Source organism: Chelon labrosus (assembly GCF_963514085.1).
Source record: "Chelon labrosus genome assembly, chromosome: 16".
NCBI lineage: Eukaryota > Metazoa > Chordata > Actinopteri > Mugiliformes > Mugilidae > Chelon > Chelon labrosus.
This window is the reverse complement of record NC_140349.1, coordinates 11673280-11689742: the sequence shown is the minus strand read 5'-3', so window position 1 is coordinate 11689742 and position 16463 is coordinate 11673280. Positions and strand designations below refer to the sequence as shown.

The 16463-nt window shown below is 40.4% G+C and overlaps 1 protein-coding gene across 1 annotated transcript in view; it reads right to left on the bottom strand.

The window, feature by feature from the left end:
- csmd3b (CUB and Sushi multiple domains 3b) overlaps window positions 1-16463 on the bottom strand; it is a gene marked incomplete at its 5' end in the record, with an annotated part of 336937 nt that overhangs the window by 76869 nt on the left and 243605 nt on the right. Inside the window, 6 exons of the mRNA XM_084563441.1 lie at window positions 1951-2139; window positions 2334-2521; window positions 2975-3113; window positions 5034-5228; window positions 6914-7240; window positions 7542-7724. Coding sequence (XP_084419567.1) covers window positions 1951-2139; window positions 2334-2521; window positions 2975-3113; window positions 5034-5228; window positions 6914-7240; window positions 7542-7724 — 1221 coding nt within the window. The remainder of the gene's footprint in view (window positions 1-1950; window positions 2140-2333; window positions 2522-2974; window positions 3114-5033; window positions 5229-6913; window positions 7241-7541; window positions 7725-16463) is intronic.

Sequence of the window (16463 nt, the reverse complement as noted above, 5' to 3'; positions counted from 1 at the left end):
CAAACATATTGATTTATATAACTCTAAATATCTTTAAAACTCTAGAAATAGTTAAAATATTCTTTCTGGTGTGAAAATATTGTCCATATGACATTCATTTTATATCTTGTACGTCATCAAATGTGTTGGCCGGCTTTGGTGATGTCTTGCTTGAACTGGTGTTTGTATACTAGTTGTCAATCAGCAGGATATTCCATTTCTTACCAACCCTTGCAGCAAATATTTCCTATATTTGTATGGGTACATACTGTGTAAACACAGTCTAATGGCATTCAGCCTGCAGATTCCAGGCAGCTCGCTTGATGTTTATATGCTCAAACTGCCTCCTCAGAGGAAACTACTGCCAGTCCCAGGAACTGTGCAATTCAAATGTGGCTCACGAGCGAATGAGCCAACAAGCCAAACCAAGCAAGGCCACCAGACAACGGATGCAGCAGTGCAGCATCTTTCTTTCCTCCATCCTCTCCTACTCCACCATGATTGGACTGAGAGAGAGAGCAGGTGATAGAGAGAGCAAGAATTTTCCCACTTCCCCCTCACCTACTCTAATGCCCCCCTCCCAACTCCTTGATTCGAAAGAAATGAGAGAGGGTTGACAGCCAACACAGGCTCTCTTCAACCTCACCTCACGCCTCCCGTGTTCATGGTTCACAAAGAAGAGGAGGTGACAGGAGGCACATGGATAAAAGCACATACAGGGCACAAGCACACATGTATGTATGCGGTGCACACGCACACACACACACACACACTTGCTCACAGATCTCTAATCTTCCCCTGAAATCATCCCCTATCAGCCACAGCAGCCTTCACTGCAAATTGTCCCTCTGCGGGTGTGAGAGTGTGTGTATGTGTGTGTGTGTGATTCAACCAGTGGTTTTGTCGCAGAACAGCATGTGACTCAGATCACCATACAGGGAAGACGGCTCAACTTCTGAAATTTTCCACGCAACTCAGCCTCTTTGTGTCTGTTGTGATGTATAAGGCAGATAATCTACTTTGCTTGCCATTTTGCTGATAATGATTTCTGCAGCCTGTGAGCATTGGATATCTCAAAACTCCTCACCTGTGCTGCAAAATATCAGTGTACAGTATATCATTACCTGGACTGCAGTCAAGTTGTCCTCGTGCCATCTTGTGCATGTGCGCCAACTAATTAGGCAGCAAACATATTGTCTTGCACCAGTGTTAAGGCAAATGCTTGTATAGTAAGGGGGCTCTTCTACTGTATACAGTATATTTGTCATTTAAATTAAAAGCGATGTGGTTGGAAGTTGGCCCAAGCACTGCTTTCTCAAACAGCTTTTGTTCAAACACAATAATGTGAAAGTGCTTCCTCAAACCAAACTATGATGTAGAATGGGGAATGCCTACACCATAAAGGTACTTTATATTGCTTGCTATGGCACTTAATTATTAGGGAGGAACATTTCAACTCAAGAGAAAACCTCTGGGGATGAAAAAGGGGCCAACATGAAGCGCCAAAAAGTGCAGTACCTCAAATGTCCACTTGAGGGTTGCACAAAAAGCGAGTCAATCTCCATAGACCTCCTTGTTAAAATTGCTAAACTTTACCATCTGGTTTTTAAAAAAAATATGTCAATTTCCCCATTGATGACAAAAATACTAAGGATACATTTTTAGAAATCATCTGTTTATATTGTATTAAGGCTTAAAGTTGTGTATAATTAAGAAGCCACTTTGATTGACATATTGGTGCCCTCTAAAGATGCTAGCTGTCTTTCTAGGCATCCGTAGCTCCACTCACGTTCTATTTCTTGGTTCAATTCTGAATTAGCTGGGAGTCTGGTACTACCAAGATAGAGACGACCGATGCCACCCACAATGCGCTTTAATTCCACTCTTCTGGTGGTTAGGCTCGTCAGTCTTTACATACAGTCAGCGCTTCAACTATGTATTTCAAATCAGAAGCTGATCTGGAATATTTACCATCACATGTAGGCAAGGGGTGGCTCCACCAGTGGTTCTTTTCACATACTAGCGGTTCCTCGTGGCTGAGTCTGTAGCCAGAATCACAACCAAATGACACCGTGGACCCGATGGAAAAGTCCTGTCCGTACCGAATGCCGTTGACTGGGATTCCAGGGTCCAGACATGAGTAGCTGTCCACTGTAACACCTGAAGAAAAAAAAAGATTACAATTTGCTGATCTGTATCATGTAAAACGCATAATGGCTGTTTGTTTTTCTTCATGTATTGACCACATGCAGAGTTGACTTATATATCTTATATACATGTAGTGCAAGTTTAATTTTACAGTGGATGGTCAGTTGATGAGTCAGGTTGGTGTATTGTATTTATTTTTAACTTACTTTCGTAAAGTATTTTGAAGCCAGCATTTGATCGGCTGTTATCCGTGGTAAAGAGCAGATACAGGAAGTTGCTGCTGCTGAACAGGAACTGGGGAACCTGGGTACCGTTAAAGGAGCCGACCAGAGGGGACAGGAGGTTTGGCCCATCATGGATCTCCAGGAAGTCATAACCCAGCTCTGTCTGGAACCTGTTAGAGATTATTATTTGGAACAGAAATTGTTGACTTGTATTAAAGAGAGATAGAAGTATAATAAAAATCTCATTTTTAAGGGTTTTTAAGCAAATGCTGCTAAACGCACTTTACAATGAAATAAAGCTGGAACACATACTTAAACCAATAGCCCGTGATTTTAAAGGAATGTCCTGAAGTCTTGCTTCTATTGCCAGTTCGCACCTCAGAGAACACGTAATACGACCAAAAATATGACCTGCCTTCCTGATCAATATACAACTCTCCGTCTTATCTTTATAGCCTATAAAATTAAAGAGATCATTATCGTATTCTTTGTGATCCCTATAAAGTTAAGTCTTTGCATGACAGATGTAATTGACGGTGATCTGGATGAAGCTTCCCAATCCTGGCTGTTCAAAGCTCTGAGAGTCTTTTTAATATGCAGGATCAAAGGATTATGCCACCCACCTGTCAAAAGTGATCTTGATGGATCGTCCAGGTTCTGATTCAATCACCCACTCGCAGCTGAGGGAGTCTTTGTAGTAACCAGGCCACCCAGGAGATAAAATCACTCCACTTGGAGCTGAATAGTGGCCTCCACATGGCGCTGGAGGAGGTGAGCGGGAAAGAAAGAAGGAATTGAGGGGAGAACTACAGGACACCAAAGTCTGAATGCGTGATGAATGAGAAGTGACGCTGCCGGGCGGATCTGGCAGGATTTATATGTAGCTTAGGTTGGTGAATCAGCTCCACCAGCAGCTGACATGTACGCAACTTGAATGCATCTTTTATTCAGTCAATCTTCCTTCAAGTTTGTTTACTTCTGAAGCACAAAGCTCTGGTTTTAAAATTCAACAGCAAACCATAGAGGAGACTTTGTTACCCAGTGATCAGTCCAAAGAGAAAAAAAATGACTTAGGCTATTTATTTAACACAAAAATTTAAAAATTAAAACCACTAACAGGTGGAGTGAATAACATTGACCATACCGCTGCAATGCAATAGGTCCCATGCTTAATATTCATCTTAGTTTAACACAACCCACCAAAACTTTGGCAGTGACCTCCCAAGCTGGACGTTTCATCCCAACGCTCCGTAAAGATTGCTCAGAGACCACAGCGTTAAATCCAGCTCCAAACTCTCCTGTTCCCAGTCCAATCAAGTATCCACAAAATGACCCAGAGCCGCCCCACTGTGCAACCCACAGGACCAACGGTTCCTGGTGTCAGATACCCCAGGACACCCGAAGAAATCCTGCGTTCATTCCCCAATGTCAAACAGAGTGTTTTTGGGTTTTTTTTTTGCCACCACTAAGAGGACTTGCAACATATTTCAATGTCGTGGATGACTGGCATATATTAAATTGACTTTTTGGCCATTTTAGTATTTTTAAGTCTGTCTCTTTAGCTGCTGTTTGGTGCTGGAAGCAGCAGTTATATGAGGATTAATGTGTGAATTTGTAATTTTGAGAATCCTCTTTGACAAACCATATATGTTGTCAACAATATTGATAATATTGCAAGAAGTCATCTAAGTCTTCAACAACAAAATCTCATCAGATTCCCAGTGATTGTAAAAAAAAATAAGAAGTATAACTCATGTGTAACTACACATGAACTGTTCATCAACTGTTATTATTTTAATGAAACATTAGCCAAGAGGCATTCTGTTGTTTCTCTTAAATCAGATCAGTGTCAATTTGTGGAGTCTCCATGAAAGTAGTTACAGACATACTTTAGATTAGACAGTGGATCTGGTGACTTTAAATGACCTGGAGGATAATTAACATACTATCCCCAGTTCTATCAACAATAGCTGTTTAGAAATATCTGTTGGCGTTAATTATGTCTACTGCTGGAGCAATAGCCAAGCACTTGTGTGCTACTGTTAATCATTTTGTTCTATCCAAGATTCACAGGTCAAAATCACACTTCTATTTTTTTTTCGTACTTTCACACACACACACTGTTAATTAGGCTCTGGGCTAATGCAACCTCGATAAATTACTAGACATTTAATAGGCACATAATTACTCTAACTGTATACCAATGATAAATGTGTTCTACAGTAGCTCTATAATAGGTGTAGATGCAATTAATGGTGTAAGGACGACTAGTAAGGAGACTTTACTTGACATTTAAAGAAAGTTGTTACAGCTGGATTATATCCAATTATAGCTTACACATTCATATTTAATATGTTCCATGAATATTACAGTAGGGTTAAAGGTCATTTCCGCAGCTTTCCTCCCACAAAGCTCTTAAAAGTAAGGACTTTAGATTCTTAAGTAGGACTCCAGTTGGAGTGTATTTGTAAGCTAGCAGCTGTATCTGTGGCAGGAGTGTATTAATTAGTTTTTTTCCCTGGGCATTTGGGTTAACTGGCCACCTCCATATTTTTTCCTTCTGTTGAGCTGACAGCAGATAATTTCCACCTCCTGGGTCTTTTTACTGTGGTAATGATGAGATCTTGGATGACATATTGCTCCCTGGTTAATAGTTTAAACAGCAATCTAGTTAATATTTACCTTCACATTTAGGGATGGGCCCGCTCCACATGACTTTTCCTTTTTCTAACTGACAGGAGATGGTCTCGCTTCCTTGGGTTTTGATAAAACCGTCCTCGCAAACCACAGAGATGGAGCTGCCAAGCTGGAAGCTGTCTCCAAAGCGGCGAGCGTTGATGGGAATGCCAGGGTCTGGGCACTCGTTATGGCCAAATGCTGTGGTAAAAAGTTACAAGGAGAAACAGTTATGATGGGAGAGATATCGGAGACTAGAAAGAGACAGGCACATACACTAGAAACGTTATTAAGGAATATAAAACCTACACTTTACAGGCACTCACAGGCTACATTTTCCTCATCATTTCTGATGAAATTTCTGAGAACCAATCATATAGATCTATAGCTGCAACTCGCTCCTGGAAAACATCTATAAATGTCTCCTATAATATGTTTAATCTAAACTCCTGCCCTGTCTTTCCATATCTTTGCTCATTTCTCATGCTAGAGCATACGTGCACTGTTCCCGGGCTGGATCTGATAAATGTAACTTCTGATAAAACTCATGCGGACAAGTCTGCTTCAGGATATGGTCCGGCTCCTCGGATTAGAAGCCTGTAAAGTCCAGCCTTTTAAATGCTCACGTTCTGCCAGTTAAAGCAATCCGGTGTAATCAGGCGATAGAGACGACGCGGTGATCCAAAATAAAAAAGACAAAATTGTGTGAGGCAAAGTTATAGATTTACAGTGAGGAAACTTGTGGGCAGAACAGATTGGTAAATATGCTTGCCGTCAAAGCCAGTCGGATGAGACGATCGATATCAATTTCCAATTCTGTTGTTCGATAGAGAGACTTGTTTAGCCTAAATGAGTTCAAAGACTGCAAAATCTTCTTTATTTACTGTTAACGCTGTATCCTGTTGTTTCGAAGGCAGGTCATCAGAGCATCTAAGCACCACTTTTGTAAGTGATTTTGATCAGTAACAAAAGTTTGCACAGCTGAAAACTTTCTAAGGAACACACAACTTCCTAAAACCTTACTTCTTTGGTTTCTATTTTGACACAGGTTAAAGACGCAAGATATCATGTTTAAAAATAGTTTTGACGGAACTAGGCTTTAAGTCCTTGCGTTAAGCAAGCCTGAAACACATCCTGGGCATTTCTTTGTACTGGACACAAAGACAAAAATGACATCAATCGCCTCTTTGACTCTGGCTGTGACAACACACAAATCAAAAAGTCCTCGAAAATTGTTCCTTTAATGCTCTATTTTGTCTTAGTTTCCTCTTTGTTCTGCCTTCTAAACTTCTATTCTTAGCTGTAGTAACCACACAACCCCTTTATAATCTAAAAGGCTTTTGTCTTTCCAACTCTATGCGCTGCTGAAGCCTCTAGTCTGATCCAACTGTTAGTAAATTTAAAAAGCTTCTATCTAAAATGAAACGTCTCATATGTGAGGGGAGAGGAAAAAATGCACCTGCACTTTGTACTGTAAGTGATAGCTTGGATGAATATTGGGCTTTCAAGCGCTATTTGTCACTGTTTAACTAAATACACTTTAAAAACAGTTTTGATTTGACTGTGACAGTATAATGAGGTGCAGGCCATAAAGCAGCTACAAGTATGGTAGATATATTGTGTAAAAATGAAATCACCTCGCATTTAATATAGGCACTAGAGGTCTTGGCTGCAAGTTGTGCATACAACTCATGTAGAGTTATGTATGAGAGGTGCTGTTTTATTGCTTCAAGAAAGAACAACACCTCTGCCTCAGTCTCTCCAGGATTTGTATTTTGCATATTTAAATATAACCTAAATTATCATAGTTCTGTACTAAATTTGCCGGGAAAGAAGTCGGTAATTTGCATCCATTTAATAAAATAAGAAATAGAAAAATGACATACTACTGTATGTGATATTGAATCCTCTTCCCGACATGGAGTGATCAGCTTGAAACTCCAACCTCAGTGTGTTGGTATTAGATGTCAGATGGGAAGGACTCTCAGCTCCGGAGAACCTCCCGATGACGTTGGCATCGTTTGTCTCGCCGTCTTTCACAGTTAGGGAATCATAGGGCGCCTCAAGGTCAAAGTCATTAAATGCCAAGTGTATTCTGGAGCCTGGATCCGACTGTATGAGCCAGACGCAGTTCATGTTGTTCCCGTAGCCTTCTGGGTAATCTGGGGAGAGCACGGTTCCTGAAGGAGCTGTGAAGTTGGACATGCAGGGGACTGTTGGAGGAAAGGAAGTAGAAAAACACAGACAGACGGTGAGAAACATTTCAGAGAAGAATGGAAGGAGTAGGAAAGGCATACAGACAGAGAGAGAGAAATTTTCTGTTCAATATTCATCTCCACAGCATCATCGGTCATCATCCGCCTCGGGCCATAATAAACTGTGCGCTGTCACCATGGTGACGGTTCAGACTGAAAGTTATCAACCTCACAGCAGCACATGCAACGTTTTTCCGAAAGTCCAATCCTCTGCAGCCGTTTTTACTGAAAACCACTTAAAAATGATTTTAATACTTACATATGCATATAGGGATGTTTGCCGACCACTGATTGTTGTCTTGGCAGGAGATGGTTTTCTCTCCAATCAGCTCAAAACCGAACTGACATTCAAACCTCAGGATCCCTCCGTTTAAAAAGCTGTCGCCTTCTCTTACTCCATAGAGAGGAGTCCCAGGGTCGCCACAACTCTCTTTGTCTATTTCTGGAATGACACAGATACAAAAGAAGACATTAACATCTAAAAAGGTTTAAAAGCAGTCTACGTTGACCTGATTCCTGACCTATACTAATGGTGGTAGATCAGGCGTGTCACCACTTTGTTCACAGAGGGGCACGTACAGATAAATGTACTAAGGGCTGGCCCACTCAGGTTAAGGTATATCGGCAAATACATGGGGAGTAAATTATGCTTGATGTATGATAATACTTTAAGAAAAAACGACTACATCGCAGCTCACTGTGCAAAGACAAAAACTACTATGTGCATAGGAAATGTATGAAAATACCAAGAAGAGTGGTTAAAAATAATGAAATATACACAAATACACACCAATTTAACCAGATAATGGATCTGTAAGAGAGATAATGTACGTTTAGGGATACGTCTGGCTTGATTGTCATGTTTGGTCTGGACAGACTGTCAAGTAGATGGACCCCTCACTCCGCCCCAGCTCCTCCGTCTTGTCCAAATATGGTCATTTTTGGCTCAAAATCTTCCAAGATGACAACATCCAAGAACCAAACTTGAAACTCCAAGGCCAATTTTATGTTTATTTAGCATTTACATATAAACTTAGAGACCCGTGGATAGTTTTTTTAGATAGCTGTCGCTGACAAAAAATCCCAATTCATTTCCTGTACACAGTTTGAATCTGGGACATCTGGATCTGTACTTGACAGACACCTCCTCAAGTGTGTGTTTACGCACTCTAACCTTCACAGTATGTGCAGAAGTGTCACCATGCAGTATTATCAACCGTCCAATACTCACTGGTCACCTTTCTCTCCTGCGAAATGCTACGTCATGGCACAAGAGCTCATCATTCATTTTGAGCTGAAATATGTTGCCAGCTGAATTGAGTCCTGCTTCAAGAGGATTGGCTCCTGGTTTGCTGAGTCAGGGAAATTTCTCAAATGCATCTGCCTCTCAGTTCATGTAGCCTGGAGGAAGTTTGTATCCATCTCTTTCTGAGTGCTTCCCCTGAGTGTGCAAGTGCTCATGACAACCTTCTTTTTTTTATTTTTTAAAACATGCAGCATGACCATAAGGTTAGACAGAACCGTCTTTGATTCTATATAAAGGTGCCACTGTGTCAACATAACTCTGTTTAAAACGTTGTGTATGGGATTTCTGAAAATATACCCCTTCATTTCCCCAACGCTCCCCTTCTTTATGCTCCTGTTCTCCTCTCCTGTTTTCAGTATTATTTACAGGGGTGGACCAAGGCAGAAAAGGTGTGTGTGTGTGTGTTTCATTGTTAGAATACGTGTGCGCGTGCTCGAGTGCGCATTTGTGATGTATTGCATTAATTTCCATCATGACATCGTCTTTATGAGACCAACAAACTCGACCAATCACAGCCTGCCTAACACACATGCACACGCGGACGCACAAACACGCGGCGAAAGAATGGAGAACAAATTGCTTTGGAGAGAAAACCGGCATACTGTTGGACCATTCCCGTGCTACACGTACACACAAGAGTACACGCGTGCAGCTAAGCCAACCGCACATCCACAGTCTCCTCTTGCATCTCGCACACTGATGCGTACACATTCCTCTCTCACACACACACAAATAATCCTATTGTGTTCGTAACAACAAGGCTGACAGATTCACAAAGGGGATTAGGCTCCTTAAAGTGCATGTATGTGTGTGAGTGAATGTGTGTGTGTGTGAGCAGTTTCAGTATTTTGTGATTGCACATTCAGCCCCGGTTCCATGCTGCTCTATAATATTCCATCATGTTCACACCACATCGTCCATGGGAATTCATATATATATAGGCACACACACATATGTGAAAGGAAAGTAAATGCCCTACCTACTAAAGATCTGGGAGAGTAAGCTAATAGATTTTGGGAGGGATAATGAGATTGGGGTGAAAAGCTTATTGGCTGTTTCTCTTTTGTGACCACGGTGAAATGGATTTTAAGGCTAGACTGCTAATAGTGATCGAATGCTGAACGTATAGTTATATGCGTTGTCTAATAACATACGCTATAAATTGTCTCCCGCAAGTTCGGACTGCAGCTGTTCTACCTTATTAGCGTTTCCAAAGCAAACCCAAGACGCATTAAATGCATTAAACCACATCAAATATTAATCTAAGGTAGCCATAATAACCGCAGAAGAGGAGGAATTGAGTGGAAAAGTCTATTAGCGCTCACTAGCAGGTTTGCAGTGGGAGGACGAAACGAGACATTCGGCTTGTCTAATTAGGTTGTAGTTGCTGAGTCTGTGACCTAAAGGGAGTGGCTCAAATTGACTGGTCCACACTGTACACATCAGCGAGGACGCTGTGTTGAATGAAAACGATCTAATTTGTTACAGTCACAATGCTGACATTTTTTCTGCCCCTATCAGGTTCCAAACCAGGTCGCTGAGGAGCGTTTTAGGATTGATTTGATGGGAGATGTGTAGAGAAGAAACATCAATTTTCAGCTCTCATTAAAACTCACCATCTCTGTGGCCGATTACAGTACATAACTGCACAAAATGTTATACACTGTGCAACTCCCAAATACCTGCAACTCTCTGTAAATTGGACTTCAAGAAGACGGATAATAACTTTGCTGCTTTCTTTGATCTGGACACATTTGGGCGCAGAAACACATCATTCCAGACTCCTCAACCACAGAGCCAGGCTCTCATGTCTCGCGACCTTGTAATAGGCTTGTGATTCCAACATTATCAGTTGGTTTCAGGATGTACATGTCCTCAGAAACTTTTCCCTGCAATCATCTATGTACAGAAAGTACAGGTTAGAGGACAGTACAGCAACATCTCAGAGGCATTTTTGTTGCACTAAAATGTTTCATCTTCTCCCCACCCAAAAACATCAGAAAATCTATGAGCAACATAATACATGTGAACATTTGCGCTAAGTACTCTGTGTTATAGCAAAGCAAAGCAAGAGAGTAAACCAATAAAAGCCTGCCGAGATCGTACTTAAGAAAAGGTTATAGCAGCGTTTTTTTTAAAACTTCTCTTCAGCTAAAAGTAAACACAAAGAGTCTAATGAGCTCTAAACCATCTGGAGCTCCTTCTCAAAGAGCTTTTTTAAATTGCTTCATGACCAGCGAGGGCTAAAATGACATCTTATTCGTTCTAGTGCTTAGTCAATCACTGCCCATTTAATCTGCCTTCACACGGAGGACTGGTTTGCTATTGATGTTTGAAATGGCCAGCAGGCAAAACACGAATTAGGACAATTCTTCAAACCAGTCGGCGTGGAGTAAATCAAAGCAACGCACGATCTGAAATGTGTGGGATTTATTATTAAGTCTTAATGAGAGAAACAGTTCGATGTTATTTTTCAGTGAATTCTGACTGAATGAAAGACAGATATGGTATTTCTACATCTGGACTGAATATTACGTGAGTCAATAATTCATGACTAGGAAATGAAATGCTGTTTAGAGCACTGTGATTAAGTAGGCTCTGCCCTTCAAAGGTTACCACCTCTGGGGCACATACAGCACCTACAATACCTACATATATGCACACACGCGCACAAAAATGCCCCGGCTCACCATGTCAATATGAAGGTTACGGACTTCAAAACCGAACCACATTCCTGGTTTATGCTGTGAATAAATATTTCATGTGTTTCATGGTGTCTCGGCCGCCGCGAATGAAATGCTGTCAGAACTGTGCGATTAAGAGAGTTTGACTCAGAACCTAGGCTACGCTACTGCTGCAGGACATTTAAGATCCAATAGACTTCGCAAGATCCAAAGGAGTGCTTAATATCTGGATGACCATGTATAGAACAACTTTGTCTTTGAGTAAATAATATATGTCCACATAGAATATCAAATAAAGTTTTAGATCAGTCCATGTTTCTCGCGTTTTTTTTTTTTTTTTTTTTAAGCTTCTATCTCTGTTTTTACCAGCTGCATAGTCTGCTCAGTAAATTTCGTTTCAAAGCCAGTAACATGAAACAAAGTTATCGATTCTGATGCACTGATATACACTAGGAAAGGGAAGAAAGATGAAATACATGGAGACGGAGCCACAGATGGAACAAAAACAAAACAAACTGAACACAAAAGATTAAGACTTAAATGTGTTAGAACGAGGAAGAGAGAAGCAGCAGCAGTGTGTTAGGCGAACAGTCTAACACACTGTCAGATATATGGCTTCACAAATACACGGCATGACATGAATTAAACACAGATACATAACCATACATTGCGGTCTCCCCGCCGCCCTCGCGACATGCACACAATTATGATGACTCACTGGATCGGGGGTCAACTGTGCTGTAAAAATCCACCTTGACATCTCTCCCTCCCATAAAACACATCACATATTAAAAACGATAAAAAGCAGATTGGAAAAAATAGAAAAAATTAAATCTGAAAAGTGAGAGCTGACATTATGACATTAAGAGAAGAGAAGAAACACCCTAAACGATCTTTCCCAGCACTGCGATCGTGTGTTTGAAACATGAGCCTCAGCTGCAGAGTAGATAGCAGGTAAACTAATTGCTCATTATGAGATAAACCCGATAACATCTAGCGAGTGGAATATACATGGAAAAAATGAATAAATAAACATTTGTCATGAGATTACCATATGCAACCACTTTGCCCCCTTCTTTTTCAGCCGCCTATGAAGCGGGCACTTGATGTTTGTGCTGCACTTTGTAGTCTCCTAGACAGCATTATGTAACGCAGGATGATGGGATAATGCTAGAATGATGCACTTAAAAAAGCCCGAGCTGGAGGGAATGACTCATCCCCGGAAACAAATTCTCAAAAATCACCATTCGAGAGTCGAGGCAAATATTTGCCCTTAATGTATTTTGTATCTTCTAGGGAATACTGTATTAGAAAAATACTCAAATTCAGGTATAATGGCAGATTTTATGCACACTGTACATTGTTAGTAACAGTATAGTCCTTTGTTCTTGTTACTCTAACCTCTCAAAAGACACGCCGTGCGCTACAGCCTACCCGGCGGCTCAATCAACCTGATGCACAGGTGTCTTTAATGGCCGTTTTCCTTGGCAACACATTGCTTTAGTGAGCAGAAATTGAGCGAGGGCAAACGAGCACCTGCGCCTGTTTCAAATGGAAAGAATCAACTAGTACTGCTAACAGAAGGTTTCCTTGGTGTGAAGTGTTGACGCCTGCATCAATCCAACCGGCACCTGTTGCACTTAAAATCCCAGAAATGAGCCCACTCTGTGCCAGTCCACACAATCTAAAAATCTGAAAAGGTTGAGGTGAGGTGGCGATGATGATAGAGCCACATCACTGATCACAAGAAGGGCTGAAACAGGTGCATACAGTTGTGTATGTAAGGGTCCTTACACCACCAGTGGTCACACAATATTTATCATTTTCCTGAGAATACAGATAGTGTTAGTAAAGCTTTACATTCTGACATGGACTTTAGCCAGAAATAAATTTTTACATGACATTATTTATGTGATAACATCATCAGGTTATGTTTTCAAGACTTAATATATAATACTATCACTGAAAAAAGATGAAAACTATATTTAAAATGATCGTAGCTAGTATAGTGAGTAAATTAAAACGAATACAACTGAAAATAACCTGAGATACCCGTTGCGATATGAATAGCTGACTGAATTGTTTCTACTTCTATAAAAATGTTCAATGCGAGACATAATTCTGCAAATATATACTATATATAGAGGGAGCTGTTCTCTGTGTACCGTCACAGAGAAAATAACAGTAAGTCACTGAGATGCTGTTTTATTGTTCCTGAAATTGAACTGTAAGGCAAATTTAGAGCTAATATTACGCTTTGGAAGTGCTGGCTTTGTGCCTATTCTGTATTATTGTATTGTTATACCTCGACAGTCACACACACAGGCCATATCGAGGTCCGAAACCTTAACGACTCCTCTTTACAGACTTTACGTGCAGACAGGTTCTACAGTGAAAGCTTATGATGAATTAATATATTCACACACTAGACAGAAACTCATTGAAACTTTATTATAAATGTTGTCAATAATGTTGGCGTGTCCCCCTTAGATCTATAGCTGTGGCATGCCATGGTTCATATTAGACTGAAAGATTGCTGTATTAACAGTCTAGACTGCTGTATATGTGTGGCACTTATGTTATGGGCACATAAATCTGCCCCACGCAGTCACATTCTGCAGATCCGCTTCCCTTTTGGGGACAAAAAGCAAATTCCCGTAATGTAAATCATAAAATTTTAGCTTTGTAAGTAACTGTAATGTCCTCTGAAGCGACGGAAACAGAGCTGCATGTGTGTGATTTGTGTGCCTTGGAATGGGAGTGGAGTCAAAGTGTCGCCGGGTTCGCGACCTTGGCTTTAATAATAGACGAATGCGACAAGAAAAAAAGAGGGACGCGGACGGAGGCCGCTGGAAAGAGAGAAGCAGGAACACGGAGAGTGCAATAGAAAAATGCTGTACTGGTTGTTTGACAGGCACAAGAGGAGAAAGGGGATGTCGGAGACAGGAAGTGGCTTTAGAGAGAAAAAGGGGAGAAGCAGGGGAAACCAAACAACAGTGCATTAGAGAGGGACTGACAGATAAAATGTTGTGATTTCAGAAAGAAGAGAACGAGAGGATGGCGGACAGAAAGATGGCTAATGAGGAAAAATGAGACTGGCAGAGAGAGAGAGAGACAGGGGGGAGGAGAGGGAGAATGTGAGGAGTGAAAGAGGTGAGCGACTTGTTGGTAGAGCTTCGTTGGTTTGCTGATGGAGGGCCTGTCCAACACACACGCACTTTCACCCGAACACACACACACACATATGTTGTGTATGGGTGACTTTGCAGCAAGGCTGGAGTTACTGATAACGTTTATATTTCAGGTCTATGGGATGTGGATTTAGGAACACACACGTACAAACGCATGTAAGTCTATGTGTGTACCCTTCTTCTTTTCACACATTACTCAAAAAAACCCACATGCATCTCACAGAACCACCCACCTTTAGAGTAAATCTTGTGGGTGATGGAGCCAGCACTCTTAGACAACACATTTATCTTCTTACATTATGTATTGGTAGAACTTTTCATGGTACTTGGGTTTGAGTGAGAAAGTCACATTTGAAGATATATCTTTCTGGGTTTCTTTTTTGATCTGGACATCACATAATGACGCTGGATTACGTACAGGATAATGGCAAGTTAGGTGCCCATTGTCTAGAATTAATGGACCATGGGAGGTCATTAACTCCTGATTATGGACACACTGAAGGGCATCATCCCACTTATAGAGAACTTGTCGGGGAAAAAAAAAACAAAAACGTTAAGACAATTAATTATTTTGTCTTTGCAATCAAAATGTAAGGTTTCCCTAGTTAACGCCTGAGGGTTTGACTAATACCTGGAACAATCAGCACAATCCCATAAGGTATTTAACTGTCCAATGGTGAAAAGTTGACTCTAATGCACACTTTGAATGACAGCCCCTCACATTTGCACCATGAGAAATGCAAGAGGAAATGTGAAAAACCAAGAAATAAATATGTTATAGGAAATAAATAGCAGGGAAATGCAACAGTAAAATTATTTAAATAAATAAAATTAATATTAAAAACACAACATTTAATGAGATATTATAGGACATTAAATAATTACAATTAAATACATACATTTAAATAAAATAAATTTAATTTATCTTGCATTGAAAATGCCTATATTTATTTAAAACATTTTGTCACATTAATGGCATAGAAATTAATTATTCAGTCAATGAGTATGTGTTCTTTATCAGGAATTAATGGACACCCTGGCTATCAGAATCACTATTCACCCACAGCACGACCTAATAAATGACAACCAGGAACCAAGCTAAAAAAAGAAAGTAAAAGCTTGCTGGCAGCTTGTTCTGCAGCTTCTTGTAACTTTTCAATCAGCATATACACAAGTTAAAATACAGAACTGTCCAAACCAGTGCACACCTACAAGCAATTACCTAACATCCAATGACTCACGTAGGGTAAATACAGTGTAAAGGTACGGCACTGGTCTCCACTGTACAGTACAAACTAGACTTATTGTGTACCAAATACACACAACTAAAGATCAAGCAAGAAACTCAGGTCATCATATCCATACCGAGGAGCATTATTATAAGCATGGATGCATTTAAATGGTGGATCTCTCCATTAATTTTTCTATCGATCTCTATGGGGATAATTACTAAGGAGAAATTAAGCAGACTATGCGCAACTATGAGGGAGCTCTAACCAGATGTCTTTTATGATTTCAAGTTAGTGTTAGAGTAGTCCTTGGATATCTCAAAACTTACTGTTTATCTGGTCATCACTGCTTGAATAAACTGTACTAGTACAACGGCACTTCAAGCAGAGACAGAACTGTGATACTTTTCAATTTTAATAATTTTGACATTACGGTCTTTTAATCACTTTATTGCCGCTATATCATTTGAACTTCACACTGAAACTGAAGGAGAATAAAGGGCAAAGATATATCAAAACAATGTGTCATTGTGGCAACACTTTTGGAACTCAATGCTTTTCCAGACTCAGCACTGTGACCTCATTATGACAATAAATCCACAGATGATGACATCCAAATGAGGCACACAAAGTTCATTTCTGCAGCAAAGCTCCCCTTTCTGTATTTCATGGGCTGTGATCAAATGAACACTACATCTATCAAATAGGAAACTTTGGAAAGGTTAATATTTTGAGTATGGCAGGAGCTGATTTGATGGAATGGAAAAACTC